This window comes from Mus musculus, chromosome 8 (assembly GCF_000001635.26).
Source record: "Mus musculus strain C57BL/6J chromosome 8, GRCm38.p6 C57BL/6J".
Taxonomy (NCBI): Eukaryota; Metazoa; Chordata; class Mammalia; order Rodentia; family Muridae; genus Mus; species Mus musculus.
The window spans coordinates 33,757,753-33,784,553 of NC_000074.6; the positions used below are offsets into that span (position 1 = coordinate 33,757,753).

The window sequence follows — 26,801 nt, forward strand, 5'->3', positions numbered from 1 at the left end:
ATTTATTTTATCAAGTCAGATGTACTTCTTGATTTTCATACTGTGAAGTGATTTGACTTAGTCCAAGTCACAGAAGGTCATGTCTGCTGTCACTTACTCACCAGTGACTAGAAGCAGAACCTGCCTAAGACTGTTGTTTTTGTTTTATTCTTTTTATGTGGGTGTGATTTTTTTGTTTGTTTGTTTATTGATTGATTGATTGATTGAAACAGGGTCTCACTGTGTAGCTCTGACTGCCCTAGAACTCACTGTGTAGACCAGGCTGGCCTAGAACTCACTGTGTAGACCAGGCTGGCCTCAGACTCACTGAGATCCATTTGCTTCCCAGGTTCTGGGGTCAAAGTTTTATGCCACTACTTCTAGCTGAAATCTTACTCTGTAATATAGGCTGGCTCACACTTGGCAGTAGTCTCCTGCCTCAGCTTCCTAACTGCTGAGATTATAGGATTTGAACTTAGGACCTCTGGAAGAGCAGTCAGTGCTCTTACCTGCTGAGCCGTCTCTCCAGCCTTACTTTGTCTTCTAAAAGAGTAAATGTTCTTCAAAGTAGCTATGATAAAACGAGTTTCTCTCTAAAGAATGTATGCAAATAATGTATGAAATTTTCATTTGCTTTTAAGTAAGAAGCAAACTTTATGCTGACTCACTTGGTCTGGGATCCTAGATATCTGGTGTTTTAGGTCTGCTAGTTTATGTTCATATGATTCTTCAGGATGCCACTGTGTTGGGTGATGCTAGAATTTAAGAACATACACATGGGGTTTGCTTTTTATAAATATATCCAAATTGTGTTATTTTTACAGGCTTTAGTCAACAATCCTAAAATTGAAGTAGTGGATGGGAAATATGCCTTCAAACCTAAGTACAACTTGAAAGATAAGAAGGCCCTGCTTAGGCTTTTAGACAATCATGACCAGCGGGGACTAGGAGGAATTCTCTTAGAAGACATAGAAGAGGGACTGCCTAATTCCCAGAAAGCTGTCAAGGTAATGTTTCTTTTCCTCCTGTATCATAACTATAATTTGAATTAGTAATGTTGTGGTTTTTTATTTTCCTGAGACAGGGTCTTACTATGTATGTAGCCCTGGTTGTCCTGGAACTGAGAGATCTGTGTGCCTTTACCCCTGAAAGTGGGGGTTACCATGAAAGGTGGCTACCATGCCCAGCTTCTTATGCTTTTTTTTTTGGTTTTTTTTGTTTTTCGAGACAGGCTTTCTCTGTGCAGCCCTGGCTGTCCTGGAACTCACTCTGTAGACCAGGCTGTCCTGGAACTCAGAATATCCGCCTGCCTCTGCCTCCCGAGTGCTGAGATTAAAGGCATGTGCCACCATGCCCGGCGCTTCTTATGATTTTAAGATACACTTGTTTTTATGCGTGTATCTTTGGGTAGCTGCCCATGTCAAGGAAAGGAGAGGGTGTTGGATCCCCTGGAGCTAAAGCTCACACTGCCTGCTGGGAACTGAACTTGGGTCCTTTGGAAGAGTAGCAAGGGCTTTTAACTTGAGTCATCTTTCTAGTCTGCTCTTCATGGTTTTAAACTTGAGAGAGAGAGAGAGAGAGAGAGAGAGAGAGAGAGAGAGAGAGAGAGAGAGAAAGAAGAGGAGGGGAGAGGAGGGGAGGGGGAGGGGAGAAGAGAAGAGGAAGGAAAGAAAAAAGGGAGAAAGAAAGGGGAGGGAAGAAAGTGGAGTTATTTTTAAAGTCTTTATTCTGTATACATGGGGCTTTAGTGGTCCAGTTAAAATTTGAATTTTGTGGAGCTGGAAGGATAAATGGCTTAGCAGTTGGGTTTGTTCCCAGCACCCACATGGTGACTCACAGCACTGTCTAACTCCACTTCACAGGGATATGACTCCCTTTTCTGACCTCTGAGTGCACTAGGCCCACACATGGTGCACATACCTGCATTTAGACAAAGCACTTACACACAAACTAAAAAACACTTTGTTCGGTGCCACAGAGCAGGAAAGAAAATAATCACCTTTGTGTAATGTTAACAGGTTTTTCGGGGGGAAGGGGGAGGCATGTGTTTTGTTTTGTTTTTATGTTGCATAATGATTTAGTTCTTCAGATTTCTAGAAAGTTTTTCACAAAGGCATTAGTGTTTCTCTTGTTATTTGAAATAAAAACTCTTCCAACAATAGTATTTGATAATGCTTACCCAAGGAACTAGAGGCATTGAAACATACCAGGGCCATTACTTACTAACAAGTTCTGATGTCCTAAGGGGTTGGCAGTGAAAGTTATGGTCATGAAGAATACATTTTCGGGATTAAATTTGAGGCTCACTTGTAAAAGCTGCTTGTTGCCATTGCATGTTTGGCTAGTGCTGTGTCACTGAGCTGTATCTCCAGCTTGCCTTGCATCTTCCTAATTGATTTATATGTAAGTTGGAAAAGCCCGAAGTTATGAAATTGTCTTTTGGGGAGGCGTGGCAGTGGAAGAGGGAGACTGGGTTTCACTATGTAGTTCTGCCCAGCATGGAACTCTGTAAACCAGGCTGTCCTTAAACTCACAGAAATGTCTGCCTCCTGAATGCTGGGATTAAAGGTGTGTGCTGCTTGTCTTTTGATTTTTGAGACAAGAGTTGACATGATTGGCCTTAAACTCCTGGTCCTCATATTCACATCCCCGGTGCTGAATAACAGATGCACACCAGCAGACTTGCTCCTCACAAAGTCAGTTTGTTGCTCAGCTTTCTGGCACCACAGTGAAATAATTGATATAGTCAGATTTATAAACAACAAGGTTTATTTTAGATTATGACTTTAGAGGTTTCCGTCCATGCTCAGTTTTACGAGACAGCACACTATGGCAGGAACATATAGTAATCCCCAGGAAGGAAGAGAGGAAGGAGGGACCGAGGCCTCACAGTCCCTTTCAGAGTCACTCCCTTGGTGGTCTAAGGGCTTCTTATCTTACCAGGCTTCTACTGTGCCACCCTGGGGGCCTTTTGGGAGATATTCAGGATTTAACGTGTAGATTTATCAAAAGTAGAACTATCCTAAACTTTAACTTTACAGTATCAAATTTTAACCTGTACAGATGTTGCAAATAATGACTTGTGACTTGGGCTGACTGGTTGTGTATGTGAGTCGTGTGCATGCCTTGTGCTGGTGGTGTGCAGAAGAGGTGTTGGATCCCTTGCAGCTGCACTTACAAATGCTCATGAGCCACCAAGTGGGTGCTTGGAACTGAACAAGTGCTCTTACCTGCTGAAGCAAGCACTCTCCAGCCTGACCTTACTCACATTGTAATGCTACAAGATTCCCTGGACCTTTATGTTCTGCATAACTGAAGAGCACCCGGCAACAACTACTCTTTTCACGGTGTTTCTAGTCATTACCAGTGTGTTTGAGTCTGATTTACCAGTGTTTGTTTTTGTAACTAGCTTGTTTTTATATCCTTACAGTTCAAATGTTGCAGCAGTTGGGAGGATTTCCTCCCTTTTGTTTGTTACATGTGGACATTTCATTTTGTTGATCAAGTTATCCACTTTTATTTCTTTTGGTTTTGGTTTTTCTAGACAGGGTTTTTCTGTGTAGCCCTGGCTGTCCTGGAACTTGCTCTGTAGACCAGGCTGATGTCAAACTCACAGGGATCCACCTGCCTCTGCCTCCTGAGTGCTGGGATTAAAGGCGTGTGGTACTACCACCTGGTTTAAATTTTGTTTTAAAAGGTGAGATTTGGGGGACTGAGGAGATTGTGCAGTAGTAAAATGCTTGTTGTACAATCATGAGAACCTGAGTTCAGGTTCCCAGTGCCCACATAACAGTGCGTGCGTGTATCTCCAGCGCCAGGGTGCAGTAAAACAGGAGCCTTAGGGCTCTTCAGCTGGCCAGGCAGCCTGTGTTCAGTGAGAGATGCTGTCACACAAAACAAGGTGGAGATCAGTTGATCAAGAAGACACCCAAAGTTGACATCTGGATTCTGCATTTGTGCAATCACGGTCAAGGACACATAGACACACATACACCTTTTTGTTCTTTGACAGATATCTGACAAGTCTGACAGCATCCTTGAAGATAAAATTACTGAAGAAAGAAATTAAGCTCCAACCTGGGGCATGGAGACCCTAATGATTTACTGTGGGTCGAAAGAAAAGAAGCCTGTTCTCTCTCTCCCCTATATATAGATACAGGGGGGTGTGTGTGTGTGAGAGAGAGAGACAGACAGAGAGACAGAGAGAAAGTATGTGTATTGTGTATAGTATATATTTTTAAATGAGTAATTTGATGTTAAAATTTTTTTATCTTCAAGGCTTTAGGGGACCAGATACTATTTGTAAGTCGTCCTGATAAGAAGAAAATACTATTCTTCAATGATAAAAGCTGTCAGTTTTCTGTGGATGAAGGTGAGCCATTTTGTGCAGATCTTACAGTTGGAAACATATTTCAGTTTTGAGGTGATAAAGCTTGCAGTACTTACAGTTGTAATTTAATATTGTGATGGTGATTTTTAGCATCGCCATCTCTTAGCCTATAGCTAAAAGACACATATCTATTATATCATATCTTAGAATGCATTTGAAATGCTGACTTGAAAGGTTTTAAGTAATTTGTACATGAAATTACAATGTAGCAGTTTGTGCTTTAACTTTTTTTTTTTTTAATGAATGTTTGCTGGCATGTATTTTTTTTTTGCACCACTTGCATGCCTGATGCCCACAGAGGCCAGAAGAGTGTATTAGAGCCTTTGAAACTAGAGTTACAGATCATTGTGACCCACCTGGGTACTTGGAATCAAACCCAGGTCCTCTGGAATAGCAGCCAGTGCTCTTAACCAATGAGCCAACTCTCTAGCCCTAGTTCCTGTTTTCTTATGCTGATATCTCACTTGTACAAAGTAGAATTTAGTTTTAAATCCTGTGGCTGTTTCCTTAGTTTTTATTTTTAAAAAGTTTTACTACTGGCCCTGGGCATGGTGACCCAGCGCTCAGGAGGCAGAGGCTGGTCACTCTCAGTGAATTTAAAGCCAGCCTGGTCTATAAACCTACTCAAAGTCAGGGCTACACAGCAAGACGGTTTCACTGTATGTGGGGCTGTATGGGAAAGCATTTCATAGTGTGTATATTGTGGTAAGTGTATTTCCCTCATGACTTTCTTTATGTTCTCATCTTCCATGGATTTCTTTATTGTCATCATAAGCTGCTAAAGACTTGATGCATGATATGAAAATATAAATATTTGTTGGTGACTGATATTCTCTTAGGAATCTTTCAATTACCAAAGTTTGTAAGAAAGAAATTCATGTTTTTCCTTTGTGGCAATTATATAGTTGTGGGCTATGCTATGGTCTTCAGAATTTGTGAGGGGTGTGTGTGTGTGTGTGTGTGTGTGTGTAGTTGAATCCAATACCTCAGCTTTGCTGGGCAGGCACTCCCACTGAGTTCTGTGTCCAAGCCTCTAGCGTATTCTTCTCATCTCTGTTTCAGCATCTCTTTCTCTTTGTCCAGCATGAGTATGTCTTAGTTCATTCAACCTTTCCTGGGCACCTTTGACGTAGCCACATATTCTCAGTCACAGCTTTTCGTGTGAAGCTTGTTCTGCAGCATGTCTGCTCTGGAAGACGTTTGAGTCGAGGTCAGTTGTTGACAGAAAAGAGGTTGGAATAACCCACCAGCCCACTGAAAACTTCTCAGGAGCAGTTTGTGGAGCCATTTCAGGAATATTATTTGTTTAGCAGTAGTTAGACCATATATTCTTTTTTTCTTTTTTTAGATTTATGTATTATGTATACAACATTCTGCCTGCATATATAGCCACAGGCCAGAAGAGGGCACCAGATCACATTAGAGATGCTTGTCAGCCACCATGTGGTTACTGGGAATTGAACTCAAGACCTTAGAAGAGCAACCAGTGCTCTTAACCTTGAAGCTATCTCTCCAGCCCCTAGCCATGTATTCTTATAATCTTCCCGCTAAGCTATTAATATTTCCTGTCTCTAATGTGATTTTTCTAAGAATATTGCTCCTTAGCTTTCTTAGCCATTTTCTGTTTTGTTTGTCTTTTTCTCGCACTTATTTAATATTGCATCTAGTTTAGTTTGTCATTTTATATATCCTTTGTTGGTCTAAAGTCTTATTGTTTGGCTGACAGAGACAAATGGGAGTCTTTATTCCCTCACCTCCCCAGATTAGATAAGTAATGTATATGATGGTATACATGTGGTAAAGTTTCACATACTAAGGAACAAATTTTGTTAGTAGCTTATTCTTCTAGTTTGATCTCTGCACTACAAGTATTCTCTAATGATGTATAGTCTCTTCACAGCACGTGATAAATAGATGCTACAGTGTTTGCCAGTGCTACAGTAAGTGTCTTGTATGGTGGACAAGGTATATTGGTGAAGATACTGGAGAGGTAGACTGAGAAAAATAGTTTTGCTTCTTTTAAGATCTTTGTTGTTGCTTACTTATTCAATATATTATGAAATGTTTTCCTAGATTTCTTAATACTGAACCATGGTCAACACTCCTGCAGTTAGACTAACCTTTGGTGTCAGATATTTGGTCTCCATCTCTGTCTCATTTGAATTCAACCTGGATCAAGAGCAGTATGCACTCTAAATGATAGAAACATTTCTCCGGACCCATTGCTCAGATTTCTACTTCAGATCTGTCACGTCTAGGTTCTTTCCTGCTCACCTTGCCTTCTGTTGTTTTGTTAGAGTATTAGGTTCCTTGCATACTTGAAAGAGTTCCGTAAGATATACTGGATTGGTTGCCTTCTCGTTGACGGGATTGTTAGTGTCTTCTTTAACTGTATTTATTTTATTTATTTTTCTAATTTTCTGTTTTATGTGTCAGCCACACTAAATGTGCTTTCTTTCAAAATAATTTATTTACAAATTACATCTTTAATTGTCGCATCCACCCAACACCACGTCGACCTTCTTCAAGCAGGTTTATTCAGAACACTTAGCATTGCAATGCAGGAACAACAATCCCCTCTAACAACCCCGGGGCGCGCCTTAAATACCCTACTGACTCCTCCCAGTCACCCCAGTCACGTAACGGCAGTCCATTGGTTCACGCGAGCTGACGAGGCATGGCATCTGCGCTGTGCAGGCGGCTGGGATGTGGCTATGTCTGAGGTAATGAGAAAGTCAGGTGTAGGTCATAAGACCTGGCAGCTGTCGGGGTGCCATCTTGGGGCAGCGGCGGTAGCCGCTACACCCGCTCCTTACATTTAATGGCAACAGATTTGCAGAAGATGGCTTCTAGAACCTTTTTAATTTTCTCTGTTATTCTGCTTCTTAATTGCCAACTTTTTATACTTGGTATGGCTTCCTCAATTCTTTGTCAAACTATTATTTGACTTTTATTGCTTCTTGTTGTTTTACTTTAACAACATATAATCTGTCAGATCACTTGCTACCTGTTAAAAATTTGACTATTTACTCTGAACAATGATTAATCAGACATTGAAGTTTCACACAGTTTTAATAGTTGTTGATTTCCTTCAGTACTTGTGTAATTGATGTGTTATATATTTTCATGCAGTTTTAAACCTGTGCATGTTCTTGAATGATAATAGCTTAAGGATTATGTTCATACTCATACAGTGTTCCTCTCAGTTGCATTGTGTTATTTTACTGCTGTCCAGTTCTTAGATTTTATCTATCTGTAGCTCAGCTCACTTGTCATAACTCTTTCCCCTTTATATGCTGGACACCTTTTTTTGCCTGGCTTTTACTTTCACTTGTATCTTCTTGTTTGAGACATTTCTATTGTGGGTGGCTATGGTTCTCCTTAGCTTTTTTTAAAAAATTAATTTATTTATTATATGTGAGTACACTGTACCTGACTTCAGACACACCAGAAGAGGACGTCAGATCTCATTATGGATGGTTGTGTGCCACCATGTGGTTTCTGGGATTTGAACTCAGGACCTTCGGAAGAGGAGTCAGTGCTCTTACCCACTGAGCCATGTCTCCAGCCCCTATCCTTAACTTTTAAGACAATTTTATGTGTATGGATATTTTGCCTAGATATATATCTGTTCACCAAGTGCCTGCCTGGTGCTGGAGGAGGCCAGAAGAGGGAGTTGGATACCCTGTAAACCACCATGTGGGTGCTGGGAATTGAACCTAAGTCTTCTCAAAGAGCAGCTAGTATTCTCAACCACCTCCTGTCTCTTCAGCCCCTCTTTAAGATTTTTAATCAGTTCTAGTGCCATTTTATATTTGTCTTTTATGGGCATCCTACCCTTCCTTTATTTTGAAAACTGTACAATTTTTTTTCTCTTACTCTCTACCAAACTTTTTTGGTTTTCTCTGTAGCCCTGGCTGTCCTGGGACTCACTTTGTAGACCAGGCTGGCTGGCCTCGAACTCAGAAATCTACCTGCTTCTGCCTCCCAGGTGCTGGGATTAAAGGTGTGCACCACCACGCCTGGCCCAACTTTTTTTTTTGATACAAGCATCTCACAGTGCTATTCTGGTCGTGTAGCCTCACTCTATCCCTGGCTTTGTAGATCAGGCTGGACTTAAAGCTTCCTAAAGTGCTGGGATAAAAGGTATATGCCATCACACCAGGCTTTCTACAAACTTTTCTGTTTTTGACAGGTTCTGGGTTTTTGCTTTAGTCTCTGAATGCTTATTTGTAAACCTACTAAATAATTTGTTCTGTGTGCTGTAGTCATTAATTGAAGGCATTGCACTAAGGGGTTTATTCATTTCTTCTTAACATTTGTTTATCTACTGTGTGGCAACGTGCCCTCCGTGGCACACATGTGGAGGACTGCTTGTAGGGGTCAGTTCTCTGCTTCACACATGTGGGTCCTCACAGCTGAACTCAGGCAATCAGGCTTGGGGTACAGTGTGCCATCTCACCAGCCCTGAAGCTTACATTCTGAAGAAGACGATACACATCTAAAAATTTTACACAGTCCGTACACTAGCAAAGACATAAGTGTTTTGCCATGCTTGTTTAAGGGGGAAGGTGGGTGGAGTTCATAGGTGATCTCTGTGAAAATAGATGAGGTCAGCTGAAACCGGAGCCACATGCAGGCAGCCAGGAGCATGTCCGTGTGTCTGATGGTGCAGAGACACCTGCTGGGTCTCGTCTAATGATGTTTGCTTAATCAGATTTAGTAAATTGTCTTTTTATGACAGCCATTTTGTTACTCTTATTCATCTGAAATTTAAATAAACATATAAGCTTTTTAAAAAATATTTTTAATTTAATTTAATTTTATTTTATTTTATTTTTTTTTTAAAGATTTATTTATTCATTATATGTAAGTACACTGTAGCTGTCCTCAGACACTCCAGAAGAGGGCGTCAGATCCTGTTACGGATGGTTGTGAGCCACCATGTGGTTGCTGGGATTTGAACTCCTGACCTTTGGAAGAGCAGTCGGGTGCTCTTACCCACTGAGCCATCTCACCAGCCCTATTTTTAATTTTATGTGTGTGGGTGTTTTGTCTTTATCACATATCTGCATGTTTCCTGTGGAGACTAGAAGGTGGCTTTGGGTTTCCTCGCACTGGAGTCTCAGCTATGAGCTGCCGTGTGGGTGCTGGGAATCAAACTTTAGTCTTCTGGAAGAGCAGTCACTGCTCCTAACTACTGAGTCATCTCTTGAGCTCCAGTATAAACTTCTAATATATAATTAGTTTAAAAGTCAGTAGAATACCCTAAATGCAATGTAAATGATTATATTTAACTTTTTTCTTTAAATATTAATAAGTAATCAGGCATAGTTAATGCCTGCAACAAAATATAAATGAAATAACTGTCAACTTAAATGTGGAGTCACCATGACTCCACATATATGATACCTGATAGCTATAGGTAACCAGTAGATGTTTGATGCCTGGGCGGCATATGTGCTGTAACTTGTGATTTCCTTCAGCCGTTCACAATTCTTGGTCAAGTTCTAGAAGGTGAAAAGTGTACCTTTTCTGTGATTTACAATAGCAAGCTATTCTATATACAGTATACAACGTAGAAAATGAAGAATTAAAACAACACAAAATAGTTGTGAACAGTATTGTATTATAAACTCCATTTAATATAAACTGATATTTTTCAGTAATTAATACCTTCCAGGAAAGATGATGGGAGCAGAATTTTCAACTTTGGTAGCATTAACATTTGAGGCTAAAATTTTTGTTGTTGTTGTTGTAGAGGGTTGTTCAGTGCAATATAGAACCTTTATCAGCATTTCTGGCTGGTTTAACTGTCAGAGACACAGCTTCCCCATGGTGTGAGGCCATAGCTGCCTCTGTATATTACCAAATGTTCCTTGGGGGACAGACTGTTCTGCGTGAAGAGTGGGTTAAAGATTCAGTTAATATTTATAAAAAAGAAAATGGATTGAGATATGTTCATGGGTTCAATTATTTAGTACACTCAGTGAATATCGTTTTTTTTGACCTTATAGGCAGTGATGTGAGAACCACAGTTTGCTAAGTGTGCTATTCAGTAGCTTAGGTGTATTTTAGTTTGTATGTTCAACTTACCAATGAGTTTATCAGGATGTAACCCATTCATTGTAAGTCAAACATCTGTATGGTGTAACATGTTGCATGATAATTTTATAATCGTAGAATGCTCAAGAGACATTGTAGGGAACAGTCATGGACAAGAGCCCTGAGGATAACATGAGTTTTTAGTAGATATCGGTATAAATCACCGATGTAAAATTAATTTGAAAAAGTTTTTGTTTATGATGTAAATATGTATTTCCATGTAAGGCCAATTGAAAATCTACAGGTTTTGGAGCTGGGGTATTGTAGTAGTGTTTGCCTAGCATATATGAGGCTCTGAGTTCAAGCCCTAGCCCTGTGTCCTTCTACCCTCAGTCATGGCTCATTGTGATGTTTGTCTTTGATATGGTGGCATCAATGGTGATGTTTGTTTTAGCCCACTAGGTGTCAGTCTCCAGTAGAGCAGAAATGCTCTTGAATGGACAAGCAAGTGAAAGATCACCCTTAGTTTTGTCTATAATAAAAGCACGTGTCCTATTGTTTGTTCTGTAGGGATTTTCTTAATTAAGAAGTAAACAGAATATTTAAACTAAAGCATGCATTTAATTTCAAAAGGACATTTATTTCCTTAAACCAGACTCTTACTAATTTAGATATAATATAAATGTTGGTGGTCAAGAGAATGTAAGAGAACAGTCCAAGGAATTAAATCTATAGCTTCGATAAGATCTCCTTTCCCTGGAAACTGGGGATTTTTACCTTGTGAGTTTATGATAATTAAATAGAAAGGAATCTGGTTCCTAATTAGTACATAGAAATTGCTAGCTGCTAGCAGTAGTATTGAAAATATAGTATCTAAGAGGCTTAGTCCACCTATCTGGCCGCTTGTTATCCTAACTCAGGGTTTTGTAGTTTTGGATTTGACTAGCTAAATAGGAAAGAAGTAGATGGATTTTAGAAGTCTGGGCTGTATTTGCAACTCTCTTCTACAGCTACATCGTTTAGTGGCTCTTGGTATTTCTGATGAGAATCCCTGTATGGGACGATCTCCTCATTGCTGGTAGTTGGTTTTAGAAGCTTAAATGTTTTATCTTTATTCCTAGAGTTCTCGGATTCTTCTAGCAGCTATCGTTGTTGAGTCTTTACTTTGCACTCTGTTGCTCTTTTAAGTGATTATCTAGTTTTATTTTTGTGGTGCTGTGGATGGACCTAGGGCCTTTGGCATGCTGGGCACATTTTCTGCCACAACATGACGTCCCCAGAGCATTATATTTTGATGGTTTGGTGACATGCATGTATTTTAGCGCAATTTTTACGCCGATTGACAGTTTTCTTGTGTCTGTCTCTGTCTGTCTGTCTGTCTGTCTGTCTGTCTAGCCATATGCTTTTATGAGTGAAGCTTGGTGTCATGTATACATATGGCCAGTTTGTTTGTTTGTTTGTTTGTTTGTTTGTTTGTTTGAGACAGGATCTGTCTACATAACCCTCTCTGTCCTGGAACTCACAGCCTTGGCTTCCCACTTGGTTGGACTGTAACCTGTAAGCTGAAATAAACGCTTCCTCCTTGAGTTGGATTCAGTCAGTGTTTATCACAGTAACAGCAAAACAGAACACCTTTGTTTCAGAAATGCTTTCACAGGCATAACCAGAGGTGTGTCAGGCCATCAGTGAGGGTTGTGTCTGGGACTGTCTACCTAACCACCAGCTTATCTATCTGAGGTAACAGTTTCACTGTTTCCACTTTGGTCTGTTCCTGAGTTCAGTCTAGTTCCAGGGTTATAGTGTATCCAACCTATTTTTTTTTTTTTTTAAGCAACTTGACAATATTAGAGAAAATAAAGGTTCAGCTGGGTATGGTAGTACACACCTTTGACCCCCCCACTTGAGAGGCAGAGATAGGTGGGATCTCTGAGTTTGAGATTACCCTGATCCACAAAGTCCCAGGACAGCCAGGCTACAGAGAGAGATACTCTGGGAAAAAAACAATGACAAAAACAGCAAAGTAACCAAAATTACCTTGGTTTTTAATTTGTAGTTTATTAGACATGTTTTATAAACTTAAAAAGTTTTTCCCGGGCTGGTGAGATGGCTCAGCGGTTAAGAGCACCGACTGCTCTCCCGAAGGTCCTGAGTTCAAATCCCAGCAACCACATGGTGGCTCACAACCACCTGTAATGAGATCTGATGCCCTCTTCTGGTGTGTCTGAAGACAGCTACAGTGTACTTACAGATAATAAATAAATAAATCTTAAAAAGGAAAAAAAAAGTTTATCCCACTTTGCACCATTATTGAACAGTTTGTATTCTCAAATATGTTAAAAATCAATTAAATTTGGGGTCCTCTCAAATACTACTGAAATTTGTGATCTAATGTTCATCTTAAATATTTGAGTAGCTATAAAATATCTGTATAGTTTCATTGATAACACATCTTGTAACAGCATTAGGCTAAAGAAAGGCAAAACAATAAAAATGTTTTATTTTTTTATAATGCTGAGTGTGGTACATGCCTGTAATTTCAGCACGTGGGAGGTTGAGGCAACAGGCTTGAGAGCCTCAGAGCAGGCCGAGTTATATACCCAGACCTTGGTTTAAAGCACAACATAGTGTAATACAGCTCAATGGTAGAATCCTTGCCTGGTATATGCAAGGCTCTGGGATTGGTCATTAGCACTGCCAAAAGAGAGAAAGGAAGGGAGGGAGGGCGGGAGAAAAAAGTAGGTAAATTCAGGACAGAGAAGTCAGGAAATGTTCTCTGGAAATGATTTATTAGCCATGCTATAGCGGGAGAGTTGAGTTTTGTTTTGGTGCATGAGCAGTATTTATCTGAGGTTGAGTTACTGTTGCTCCACCACCATGACCAGAGCAGGCTGGGAGGAAAGGGTTTCTACTTACATAGAACACATAGAACTGTTCATCATAGAAGGGGATTAGCACAGGGGCTCAAGCATGGAAGGAGTCGCTTGCTTTCTTACCACACCCAGAAAAAATAGCTCAGGGCTAGCACCACAATGGGCTAGGCCTTCCTCCTCCAATCACTAATTAAGATAATGTCCTGCAGATGGATCTTATGAATGCATTTTGTCCCTAGAAATGAGGTTCCCTCGTTTTTAGTTAGTGTCAAGTTGACATAAACTAGCCAGGACAGCATATATTTTGAGGTCCTGTGTTAATGAACAGATTCATTTGTCACACCATGGCTAGTGCTATTCTTGTAGGGAATGCCTCTGTGACTGTGTAATAAGAAATCTTTAGCATTCAAGCTTTTTTTCCCTTTGTTTGTTTGTCTGTCACTTATTCTGTAGGCTTAGCCTGGTCTTGAACTCACAGAGATCCATCAGCCACTGCCTCCCGAGTGCTGGGATTAAAGGCATGTGCCATCACCCCTTGGCAGCATACAAACTTTTGCACATATCAAATAAAAAGGCAGGTCAAGCAGTTTGTTTTCAGAGAATTTAAATTTTACAGTGTCACCAACAGAAGCATAGTAAGAAGTCTCTGGAATGAAATTAGCCAGTGAATAAGTGATATTATGAACACAGCTTCTTTCCCTTTTGTTTACACAGATAACACACACACACACATAAATACACACATACATATATACACAGATGGGTTAATACGCAAAAACACGTTTTTCATATGTTGGTAAACTAGAATAAAGGAAATTTTGGTCTAATGCCAGAACTATTATTTTGTATAGTATACTTTTTTATTTTTCAAGACAGGGTTTCTCTGTATAGTCCTGGCTGTCCTGGAACTCAGAGATCCGCCTGACTCTGCCTCCCGAGTGCTGGGATTAAAGGTGTGCACCATACTTCTTATAACAACTGAAATAATTAAAAACAAAATAACAATAGTAAAATGTAAAAGTTATTTTGTGTGCTTTATTGGAACTAAAAAGATATTGTTTGATCTGTCATTACTTGTAAGTGAATGCTATATATTCATCTCATGTAGGCAGAATCATCACATTGTCTTAAAGTTTGGCTTTTAAGGGCTGGAGAGAGGATTTAGCTGTGAAGAACACCGATTCCTCTTGTAGAGAACCCAAGTTCAGTTCTCAGCAATCCCAGCAGGTACCTCCAAAGTGCTTGTAGCTTCTTCCAGTTTCAGGGGATCAGACATCCACTTCTGGACTCTGCAAGCAAATGCCCGCATGCATGCATGCCTGCCTGCAAACATGTATAAATCTGTATGTGCATGCACACACATAGATACATATACTGATCATTTAAAAAGTGAATCTTAAAAAAACCCTGGCTGTTAGGTAGTTGGGAACTTCTAACTCCCTCTTAGATCCTACCATTATGCCAGTGCCAGGAATCTGAAAATTTAGGACCTTCTTAGTCTATCAGGGAGCTGAGGTTACAGAACAGCTGTCTGCTCTGCAGTCTATGAATAGGTATCCCAAGAAAAGACGAGGTATGGATACTCACTTACCTGAGACAGACAAAATGAGCACTAATCAAAAGAATGTAGTTAAGAATTTGAAAGTATTGCTGAAGACTGCACCGATTAGTATGAAGACATAGGTCTCAAGGCTGGTATGGATTCAGAGGTTCAAATTCCCCACCTCCAAGCCCTTCTCCATAGACTCCACCAGATTCTTTTTTTTTTTTTTTTTTTTTTTTGGTTTTTCGAGACAGGGTTTCTCTGTGTAGCCCTGGCTGTCCTGGAACTCACTCTGTAGACCAGGCTAGCCTCGAACTCAGAAATCCCCCTGCCTCTACCTCCCGAGTGCTGGGATTAAAGGCGTGGGCCACCACGCCCGGCTCCACCAGATTCTTGCAGTGAAGGTTGAGGCTGTTCTTTAGGAGAACCCATGGTTTGATTTGATTCCCAGTACCCATCTACATGGTGGCTCACACCCATCTCTAACTCAGGTTCTAGGGGCTCTGATGCCCTTATGGCCTCCACTGCCTTGGTCACATATGATGCATAACATACATGCAGGCGAAATACCCTTAGCAATGTGAAGTTCCAAAACACTCAGGCAGACTACAGGGGAGCCAGTGTAACAGGGAAACCCAAGCCTGGAGGGCAGCAGCCATGGAAAACACTTAGGACAAACCAGGCCCTGTTCTGAACACAAGGAGTGGCGTAAAGAATTGGAAGCCAGTTTATTATGGTGAACGATAGCAGAAGATGTTGCTGACCAAGTGTACATCCTGATTAGATTGCCTCACTGCAGGCTTGGCAAAGGAAAGGCGTTCCCATTTCCAGGCATACAGACTATTACCTCTGATTTCAGCTGGCCACAGAGGATGTCCTGCTTGGGAAAAAAATGCATAAAAAGAGACAAAGGAAAATATTATACTGTTGAGACCAGGTCAGTAATGAGACCAAATTCTTAAGACACAGATATTTAACTACTAGATAAACTGCTAAACACAGAATTTAAAATAAAGGTTAATGTTGACCTAAGTAGTAGAAAAGGCCAGACCAACTGTATGATGAAGTGGAATATGTCACTAAGAACATCTAATGGAAAGTGTGGTGACAGAGCTGAAGAGCAACTCCAGTAGCCTCTCAGGACACATGACGTAGTAGCCAAGGGGACATTTTTAACGATCTGTAGGACAATATCACATGGTCTTCAATTATCTTCATGGATAATTTGAGTCTGAAGGAGATGGTGGAAGAGAAAGTTGAATATCAGTGGCCAAGAATTTTCTAGAATTAATGACATCAAACCAGGATGGATCTAAGCACGTGAGATAAGTCATGCCTCTCCAAGCCAATGAAAGAGGAAAACATCAGACTTGGTTTATTCAGACTGCTAACTACTGAAGATGAAGACAGTGAAAGAAGAGAAAGAGTCATTACAGAGGAACAGATAATTACAGCAGAGCTCTTAAAAACTCTGTGTGTGTCTTTCTGTCTGTAATCCACATCCAGTTGACTGCTGCACATAGTATGAGATAAAGAGCCTGCCTTTCCTGCTTGTAGATTCAATTATTTTTCTGGCACACTTTGTGTTTTGTGTGTGTGGATGTTTTGCATGCATGTATATCTGTATGCCACCTATGTGCTTCGGACCCGCAGAGGCCAGAAAAGAGCCTAATCCCAAAGCCGGAATTAAGAGATGGCGTGAGTAAGCCACCATGTGGGTGCTGAGGGTGCCAACCAGGGTCCTCTGGAAGAGCAGCTGGTGCTCTTAACTGCTGAGCTATCGCTCTGGCCACACTGACTCCCCAAGACATTATTAAAGAGACTGTTTCATTTTCTGCTTTTACATTATTAAAAATCAATTGAGATATTTACTTTAACTGATATTAAGATAATCCTCTCTGTACTCTATTCTGTTTTGTAGGTTGACACTTCTTTATTTTTATGCTGTTTTGATTACTGTAGCTTTGTAATGTGGTTTGTGGTCATTGTTGTCTCTTGCCTCCAACTCTGCTCCTTTTAGCTTAAGATTGCTGTCTTAGTCTTTTATTAAGAAGTGTCACAGACTGGGTGAATTATAAAGCAAAGAGGTTTATTCAGAGACCTTCTTCCTGGTAGAGTTCTGGGGTGGTGTAGGGTGTCACATGTAGAAGGCGTGGGAACATACCAAACAGTAGCCAGACTGGCTGTATGAACTTTGACTCTTGAAATAATGCATTAGTCGCTTGCATGTATTCACATGCACTTTAGTCACCATTTGTTTGCTTTAGATTGAAAGTTTGGGGAAAAAATTATCTTTTTTATTTTTTTATTTCTTGCATGGGTATTTGGCCTGCATGTGTGTTGGTGCTCTTAACTACTAAGCAGAGCAGTGGAGGCAACACGAGCATGAGAGCCCCTAGACCTAAGTTAGAGATATCTGTGAGCTGCCATGTGGGTGGGTACTGGGAACCAAGTCATGTCTCCTTGAAGAACAGCCACTGAGCCGTCACGTAGCTTGCATGGTAGTGGAGTGGCAAGGAGGGGAGGTGTGTGCTGGTGTAGGGTTGGCAATAGTCAGGCCTGCAACCTCCTCGGCTATGGTGAACAAGAAGCCTAGCGCAGCATTAGGGGCTTTGCCATTCTCAGTCCCCAGAGCACACTGTAAGGCTTTGCTGTCGTCACAGGTGGGCTGTGTGTGGGAAGGGCTTCAAGGCTCTTAGTGAGCCTGCTCAGTACAGCTAGCTGCCTTTAGGAGCAGAATTTAAAGCATAAACGATTATTATTTTATACATGTCTAGTATAAGAATGGGATACGTGGCTAGACACCTACCTTTTTCCTTTGTTCATAATAGGGAGTGTTCTCAACCTACCCTCCTCCTCCTCTCCTTCCTCTTCCTCATTGTTGTTGTTGGAATGGAAGTGTTAACTGCTTCTCTTCCCTTTGAAGGTGGGAGAAGCTTCAGTCACACAGCCTTCTTCTAACTAAATCATAAAAAGCAGAGCACACTGGTGGCCCTGTCACTGCTGCCTTCCAGGTCACACAGCCTCCAGCACTTGACATACTTTTGCCGTTTTCTCTTTCTCTTGTGTCCGTGTCTCTGTTTCACTCTTTCCTTCTTTCTTTGTTGAGACCGTGTCTCACTATGTATCCTCATTGTTTGCCTGGAACTTGCTGTTAGGCAGGGCTGGCCTTGAACTTGTGGAGGTCTGCCTACTTTGCCTCCTGAGTGCCTGCCAGGGTTTAAGGTATTTCTTTGTTTTCTTAGTTAAATCTAAGATGTACTAATTTAGGCCCAGGACAGATACTATTCAAGGTGAATTTTGATCACCAAAAATGCTGTGGTTTATACAAATTTATGGTAAAATAATTACTGTCTTGGTACAGAATTCCAGAAACTGTGGAGGAGTGTCACTGTGGATTCAATGGATGAGGAGAAAATTGAAGAGTATCTGAAGCGACAGGGTATTTCTTCCATGCAGGAATCTGGACCAAAGAAAGTGGTATGTATTCTTTAGAAAAGCAGTTTAGTCGCTTCTTCTGAACGGTTAGCTGCTCCTCATCCTGCTGTCCAAGAGTGAGGGAGGGATTCCCTCTGATGGAGACAGCACAGAAATTCATCGCCTCTCATTTTACTGACTTAATGCCCAGGAGAGTTGTGTTTTGCTTTTGTGCCTGCCTGCTCTTTTCCAATGGAGGTTTATAAAGCCTTGTGGTATCAGAAGGCACAGCTCTAGATGGAGGCTGGGTGTACTGTGAATGGGGTGTTTGAGGTCGGACCTCCAAGCAAGAACCAGGAAAGGCTCAGAACCCTGTGCTTTGAGCTTGTTGAGTAAATCTTAACCTTCTGTCCCCTAGGGTCACTTGTGTTTAACTGTCTTTACCTTGTCCTGCAGGCCTCTATTCAGAGAAGGAAAAAGCCTGCTTCACAGAAAAAGCGACGGTTTAAGACTCACAATGAACACTTGGCTGGAGTGCTGAAGGATTACTCGGACATTACCCCGGGCAAATAGGGAACACTTTTATTCCTAAACACAGTTACAGACACGCAGTCGAGATCTTTCTTGATGCTTGGGATCTCAAGACTGTCTGCCTTCCTGCCTGCTCCTCAGGCCTGAGAGAGGAGCTGCTCAGTTTACAGAACAGGAGCGGGTTACCAGACTCATTCTTTTCATCCAGCAGGCTAGTGGGAAGGAATGGGTGTTCCTGTTTAACTTTCTGGGTTTGTTTGTTTTATTTTATTAGAAAGACACTTATATGACACTCAGGTGTCTGCTATTTATCTTGATTTCTAAATGGTTCTGGATTCCATGTTTTCTCTATTCGTTTAGAAGAAGTTGGAGGATGGTGCTGAATGCAGTTTTGTTTATTCCAAGAAAAAATATTTATAATAAAATCATTTGTAGGAAGATGTTTAAGAAGTTAGGAAATTCAGTTTGTCTCTTACTTCTTGAAAATGGCAGGGAGCAGCTGCAGCCCCTGACTTGTCTGGGGGGATGTTTAGGATATGACAGAGGTTAGAGTCAGTACTGTTGGCGTAAGGATTTCATCTTTGGAACACAGGGTATGCCTCTGGTTAATAAGCTAAGCAATAAAATTACACGAAATATAAATGTTAATGCTTTGTTTTAAAAAGCTAAGCCAGCATTTACTAAGTTGGATTCATGATTTGCTACCACCCTGAACATGGATAGGGAAACTCCTTGCCAACCTGAACATCAGCTTCACCATATCCTGGCTCTCCCCTGAGAGCTGGCGTGGCGGACTCTGGTGAGGGCCCTCTGTCACCTGTTAACAGTCCGTGCAGTTCCAGTCAGAGCCATTACCAAGATGGTGAAGTTGGAGGGTTCCCTCTGATGTGTGCCACGCTCCTGAGGGGAGTCACAAGTCTCGTCTTACATATTAAGTGATGTTGGAATACAGAAACCAGGTTTGGCGTCCTCAGGAAAGGTGGGGCTCTGGGCCTCTGGGGAGTGTTCTGGTACTTCACATCTTCCTCACCTCCAGCTCTAAAATACGGTCTAAGCAGACGTCAGTCTGGGTTCCCGTAGTCAGAAGGTAAGAAATTTACCCCCTTGCCTGGTGTCTGAAGGCTTTTGCTGGTAAGGATTTATAATAGTTATGGCATCAAATTAGCTTTCCCCATAAAGCTAGAACTCACTTATCTCCCAGCAGGTACCTCCATTTGCAACCATGTTCTCCAAGCTAAGTTATGGCCCAGGTCTGAAAGTGCAAGTCTGTCTGTCTTACTGCTTTGTCTGGCTTTATAAGGAGGCAGACTTGAGGCCTGCTCAGATACATGCCTTACCACCAGGTCTGTGTCCCAGTGATTTCTAGCTCAGTCTGTCTCGTCCTTAGGGACTGGCCTGATAATTGATTCTAATTTTTTATCTCCACAGAAATGAAGAAACTAAATCTAGCAAAACAAAGTTTGTTCACTAGTTGGCAAACTTGCAAATTCTCTGATTTGGTTTCACTCACTTGCATTGTCTTGCAAACAGTTCCCTTTGTTATTCTCTCTGCTGAAGTACTAGACTATATCCCTGGGTGGTGTGTAGGGAGTAGGTGGTTGTGTTCAGTGACCATAATAAAAAAGAAAGGATTCTGGCAGCAGCTCTTCTGGGTGACTAAAGACAATTTCAAGTTGAAGTCTTGGTCTCACCTCTGCCAGTTTGTGTCAGATCTGCTGCCATTTAGAAGCAGGTGGGAATGGGCATGGTTGGGAGAGTTAAAAGGCATCTGATCTATAATTCATCACAATCACAAGAGGCTTTTAGGGCTAGCTAAGAGAGATGTAGTGGAACTTAGATAAAGTATAAAAAAAATGACCATTTGGCTGCTGCTGTCACAGCCTGTAAATATGGTCAGATGATGGGTGGACCCAGGGGATGGAGAAACACTCAAGACTAGTTGATGTGAGTGCTGGGGAAAGCCGATGGAGGGACTTTGGTCCCGCTTCTTCTAGGGAGTGTGTGGATGCAGTCCTGGATTCCTCTCCTGAGCCTTTGTTTGCAGTCACTAGAGTGGAAGAAGCTTGCTCTGAAGGTAGGCACTCATGTGGGACAAATACATCTGGATTGTGAATTTCCCAGTCCTTATAATGGCAATCATACCAGGCATAGAAGGTGAAACTCAGTGCCCCTTTTTTTTCTAGTACCGCTTTTTTTTACTTTGGTTCATTTTGGGGAAGTTTGGGGTTTTTCTCAGGTTTCACTGACTGCTGTTTGCTAGCTGAGACTAGTTCTGTGCCTGGGAAGCAGTGACGCCCTCTTGTCTGTCTCACTGTTGTCTGTGCAGCTGCATGTGCTGCACGTGGGACAGGTCGTCGCTTCCCAGACGGGACAGGGTCTGACTTTGCCCCTCTTGTGGTTCTAGAGTAGAAGCACACTTTCCTTCATGAAGGGTTTTCCACTAGAAATAAATAGGAATGGCTAGTCCTTGGCCATAACACCTTAAACATGTCTTGTCTTGGAAGCTGAGTGTGATCTGGCACAGTTAATACATGTATAGGAGGAACACGTGCCTCCTTAGCAGACTGACAGGCCCTCTGGAAGTTGGTTAGCACATTCCTGTGACCTTGTGACATTTCACCTGACCAGGACACTGCATACACGTGGCTCTGGGTAAGTACCTAGGACCTACACAACAGCCAGCTCTAGAAATATCAAAAACTGCTTTATTTTTGCACTTGACTAATACTGTAGGACACTGAACATGTTTGGCAGTCCTTACATTGAAATCCTCTGTTGTAGTTTCAGGAGAAAACTGCTCCTTTGTCCATGTAAATATTTTAATTTGAACATTATCTCAAAGGGCATTTAGGCCTGTTTTTGCTCAAAAGACACCTTGGGTGAAATTTAAGCATTTGACCTAATCATTTCTCACTGGGGATAGGGCTGGGGAAGGCCTGGCTTTGTAGTTCATTTCTGCATCCTATCTCAGCTCCATGAACGCCAGGGTCACAAGAATGTGTTGCTGTACCCAACTTCTAATCTGCATCACATCAGTGAGGCATGCATGTGAGCAGTTGAGACAAAGGCTACACTATTGGGTTATTTAAAGTTCTCTCTTAACAAAACAAAACATGCATTGCCTACATGTATGTCTGTGTGAGGGTGTCAGATCTTGGAGTTACGAATAGTTGTAAGCTGCCATGTGGGTGGTGGGATTTGAACCTGGATCCCCTTAAGCACCAAGCCGACTCTCCAGCCCCTCATTTTGTTTTTTTTTTTCCCAGACAGGGTTTCTCTCTGTAGCCCTGGCTGGTTTGGAACTCCCTCTGTAGACCAAACTGGCCTCAAATTCAGGTCTGCCTGCCTCAGGTGCTGGGGTTGGGTTAAAGGGATGCACCACCACCCAGACTTTACTGGGGCTTCTTCTGGTCAGGTTATGTTAAGAGTTTGTGAGAAGACTTTCCACCGCCCCCAATAAAGGTACAGCAGTAAAGGAGAGCTTGTGGGTATCACTGGGCTACAAAGGAGGACAGTATGAAACCGTTCTTGCAGGATGGCTTTTGAAACCTGGGCAGAGCAAGGCAGTTGATGGAGGGTTAGTATTGGTTCTGGTTGATAATTTGGATACTTCAATCAAAGTGCCAACTGCATATAGTTTGTTTAACACCAGTCATTAAAAGTTTTAAGGGGGGCTGGAGAAATGGCTCAGAGCACCAACTGCTCTTCCAAAGGTCCTGAGTTCAAATCCCAGCAACCACATGGTGGCTCACAACCATCCGTAACAAAATCTGATGCCCTCTTCCGGAGTGTCTGAAGCTACAGTGTACTTACATATAATCTTTTTTAAAAAAAGTTTTAAGCATTTTGAGTATTTCAGAGAATCAGTATTTAGAGATCATGTCACTAGTTAGTGAAATCCTCCCGTCTTCCAAAAATATCGTAAATTGTTTTGTCATTGAGAACATAGCCCTAGTTTAAAAGTTAAAGAAGGAAGAGAGCTAGTTTCACTGAGCAGTTAGCAGCTGTCTTGTCCCAGTGGCCAGGAGAATGGGGCACAGCTGTCTGCATTTCTAGCATGGAGCTTGTCTTGCCTGAGCTCTCAGCAGTCATCGGGCTTCGGTTACTTAGACACAAGAAGTCATGATTTTTGAAATTGAGAATTCAGGGTGCTGGCTGGCTTTCTCACTCTTGGACTCAGGCCTCCTGGGCTTATGAACCCTCACCACCATTGTCTGGTTAGTTCTGAAGGATGTTCATTGTGCCACATAACTAAGTATGCCACATGTTGGAATGGGGCAGTACTAGTTGCAAAGTTGTTCATGAAATGTGGGCAGACATGCAGGCACTGGGTCCGGTTAATCTGAAGTACAGATGTGATTTAACTAGAGGCGTTCTCATTTGGACACGTAAGACTCAATAGTCATGTCAGTTGTGATGCAGTTGTGGGGAGAGTCCATTTGGCTCAGTTACCATTCCTTTTAAGCCTATGTAAAGTGAGACCTTTTGAACCCTTTCCTAATCCCAAGTTAACTGGTTCCCAAAGACCCTGCATTCATTTCTGCTCAATAGTGAGAGCAGCTGTTGGTGCTTGTAGAGAAAGTTAGTGAAGTAGGTGTTAAGTGCTTGGTCAGTGGGTATGTATCTGACTGACCCTCAAGGCCTCTTGTGGAAAATGCATACAGATGTGACATGACAAGTTAAGATTGCTTGAGGTAGTGACCCTCCAGTGATTAGCCTGTGTGTGGTAGTCTCTGGTGTCTTAAGAGTTGGAGCCTCTAGACTAGTTAGGAACAGCTAACTTGAAGACAAAGCCACACAGATCAGTTTGTTCACACAGAACAGTCTTCGTTAATAATTCCAAGAGCTGGAGGGTGTTGGTGAAAGATACACTAGTTGTCTTTGTGAGTGCCAAATGACCAGAAAGCAGTGACTATGTCTTGGTTTTGGTGGCTAGTCTCTGAAAAAAATATCAGAGCCTAAGACTGCAAATTATCAGTGTTTAAGACTGCAAGTCACCAGTGACTACTGAACATTTAAGAGGTGAGCGTCGGGCTGGAGATGGAACTCAGGTACTTGCCTAGCAGACTCCTAAAACCCTGCATGCCAATCCTGGGAATCCTGCACTGGGAGGTGAGGCAAGGAGCACCAAAAGCTCTGGGGATCCATAAGACCTGGGGTGGAGTAAAGGGTAACTGAGAGTATGTAGAATACTATCATCTTGGCTAGATCAGCAGCCACGTTTTTTCTAGATGTGATGTGGGTGGTCTAAGAGGATATTATACCCATGGACCTCAAGTTACTGCTGGGAGTCACTAGATCTAGGTACTGGGAACCTCACTCCAGTCCTCTACTAACTTCTGAGTCATCTGCGTCGTGTGTGCGCCCCCCCCCCCCCCCGCAACAAACAGGGTCTCAGTGTTTGGTTCTGGCTGTCCTGAAACTCACTATGTAGACCAGGCTGGCCTCAGTCTCCTGGGATTTAAGGTGTATGCACCTGTGCTTGGAAGAACCATAACAATTTTGACTTCAAACTGTAAAGGTCCATAATTTGCCAAAGAATGACACCCTGGACTCAAATAGTAAGCAAAGAGTACTTTATTCTGTACAAGTTCAGAATGCTGGGGTGTATGTACCATGTACCAAGGTGGATGTACCCCAGTGAGCTTGCAGGCCTGATTTAAAGTATATTAGGGGAATTCGGGGTGAGTGTGTGTCTGTCGGGGGGTGGGGTGGGAAGGAGGTGACCTCTATCTTAATCTGTTGGCTCTATCGCTAGGGACGTTCCAGAACCATTTCTGAGGTGTCTGGGCTAGAAACTGTTGCTGATCCATTGCCTTTGCCTCAGGCCAGGTGGCAGGGCACTTTCTGACTGGGTGCCTGAGGAGGCCTGGTGCTTTTTTCGGGAACTGACTTGCCTGGTCTCCTGAACTGCCAATCTGAAGCCTGTCATGGAGTCTGCCTGTCTCAAAACTTTGTAGGTTAGGGTGGCTGGTACCTTTTACTGAGGTCCGTGGGTCCCTTGGTGGCAGCTGGGTGTGTCGTAATTACCTTGACTCCCATCACTGGCAGAATCTTTGGAAATCTGTGCATCCTAGGACATGCCTGCTTGATGTAAGTTGTCAGACAAATCATGTAATGGCTGGAATAAACTTTTATTATTTTTTTTAAAAAATGACAATACAAAAGTACCTTTACACAATTTATAAAAGCATAATTGATGATAAAGCAAGTAGGAGTCTCACAGTCAAGTGGCACGGGGGCTGGGGCCATGAGCAGTCCCTGAACACCAGCTTGGATGTCTAAGTTCCCAGTGCTGCCTGCCCCCGTCCTCTAGTTTACAGTGAAAAGGCCCATATTCCAGGCCTTGGTGTTTCTTTTTTTAAACCTTTAAAAACTTGACATTACTTCTCATGAAAAATAATGAAATAACCCTCCCAAACCACTGACAAAAATCATTAAAATATGACCCTTTTCAACACAACACAAGCAGATCAAAAACAAAGATACAAAGATTGTGATTATGTCTAGTAACAGCAGCTGGGAATTCTGAGGTCAACATAATAATACATAGCTCTTTTTTGAGGAGCAGGAGAGGCTGTGCTGTCACAGCCTCTGGAAATGTGTTGCACATAACACAAGACTAACTTTGGGCCTTGAAGTCTTGAAGCAAGGGTATTCATTGCAGAGGGCCACTGTTTCATTCCCTGCCCTGTGCAATGTAGTAGGTAGTCTCAAGATGAGCACGTCCAGAGAACATGATGGGCGGTCTATCTGACATGGCTGCCAGACCAGCTAGCTACTCAGGTAGGCCAATGCTTTGCTGAATCACTTGAGAGAGATGTGATGTCCACTGCAGGCTGAGTGGGCAGGGCCTGCTCCTCTTGAGGCAATGGTTACCTCCAAACTAAGGTCCCTCCCCTTAAATATAAGGTTCCACTGGGGAAATGGAGACAGTTTATGGAAGGTGGGTGATATATATTAGGTTACACACTCTGAGGGTGCTATCATAAATGCTAAGTATAGAATGTCACTATGTCCCTGGGCACAGTTGGTATAGTCTCAGCTGGAGTGGCCATGGGTTTCAGAGACATTACCTAAGTAGTCTTTGCCCAGTGGTGAATATACTACAATGGCAAATGCTCTTGGGGGCACTGATTGTCTTGCAGAGAGATCCCTGGGAGCCAGGATTACAGAGCTAGTACTGCAGAAGCTCATTTCTACACCGCGTTACTAATAACAGGGCCTGACACTGGGCCAGGCAGAGGGAGTCCACACATTTACAACACAATTGTGGAAAATTTTGATGCTAGAGATATGCTTCAAACATGCATCTTATTTCAGAAGAAAAATAAGATAAACACCATTAAAAGCATTCAAAACTCAAGCGAAAAGTCGTGATATAACCTAGTGTAAGAATCCATCTGTCCATTCTTAAAATGTCTTTATAAAAATACTAACGATCTTGGCTTTACTGTTGCTGTCTTTGTTCTATGTCTTCAAACTGTACAGAAATGTCAGACCATGCATTCACAAATAACACATTTCTTAAAATTATACAGTGTAAAAGAGCAAAACACATTTTATTATATATATTTTTTTCTTTGAGGAAAACAGATGTGTGATAGAGGCTGTTGTGAAGTCTTGAAGGGGTCAAAACGGGGCAGGGTGTTTTCAAGCCTGAAACAGAAAGAAAATGTGTTGGGAGAGCATCTTTGAAAATCCCATACAGCACTGTCACTGTGCCCCAATAAGACTGGTAGTCTCAGACTTGTGAGTAGTGGATGAAGACTTCAAGCTGGGTGCAGTCCAGCACTGGAGACCTGAGGCAGGAGGATCAGCTGGAGTTCCATGCCAGCCAGGGCTAGAGAGAGACCCTATCTAAAGGAAAAAAAAGCAAGAGGCCCAGCTAGACAGATGGCTCAGTGGGTAAACATTAGCTGTCAGTGACCTGAGTTCAATCCTGGGGACTCATGTGGTAGAGAACAGATTCCTGCGAGACGTCCTCTCCTTCCCATCTCCACACACTAAAATAAAGACAAAAGTC

The 26,801-nt window shown here is 42.1% G+C and overlaps 2 protein-coding genes across 21 annotated transcripts in view; one reads left to right on the forward strand and one right to left on the reverse strand.

Annotated features, from left to right (window-relative positions):
- Window positions 1-19,421, forward strand: part of Gtf2e2 (general transcription factor II E, polypeptide 2 (beta subunit)) — a 45,260-nt gene extending 25,839 nt beyond the window's left edge. For 5 of the 8 annotated variants that reach the window (XM_006509187.2, XM_006509186.2, XM_006509188.3 and 2 more), the window contains exons 5-8: window positions 804-986; window positions 4,258-4,351; window positions 18,192-18,307; window positions 18,701-19,417. In XM_006509187.2, the coding sequence (XP_006509250.1) occupies window positions 804-986; window positions 4,258-4,351; window positions 18,192-18,307; window positions 18,701-18,817 (510 nt within the window). In that variant the 3' untranslated portion in view covers window positions 18,818-19,417. Of the gene's footprint in view, window positions 1-803; window positions 987-4,257; window positions 4,352-18,191; window positions 18,308-18,700 lie in introns of all 8 variants that reach the window. The other 3 variants (NM_001167921.1, NM_026584.3, NM_001167922.1) reach the window with 1 other exon arrangement.
- A 5,469-nt stretch (window positions 19,422-24,890) lies between these two features.
- The window catches only part of Rbpms (RNA binding protein gene with multiple splicing), a 147,280-nt gene continuing 145,369 nt past the window's right edge, over window positions 24,891-26,801 (reverse strand). For 5 of the 13 annotated variants that reach the window (XR_378783.4, XR_003947246.1, XM_030243359.1 and 2 more), the window contains one exon: window positions 24,891-26,434. Coding sequence is in view for 3 of the 13 variants with exons in the window: in XM_030243359.1 (XP_030099219.1) it covers window positions 26,226-26,434 (209 nt within the window). In the remaining 10 variants the exon portion in view is untranslated. The remainder of the gene's footprint in view (window positions 26,435-26,801) is intronic. The other 8 variants (NM_001286168.1, NM_001042674.2, NM_019733.3 and 5 more) reach the window with 4 other exon arrangements.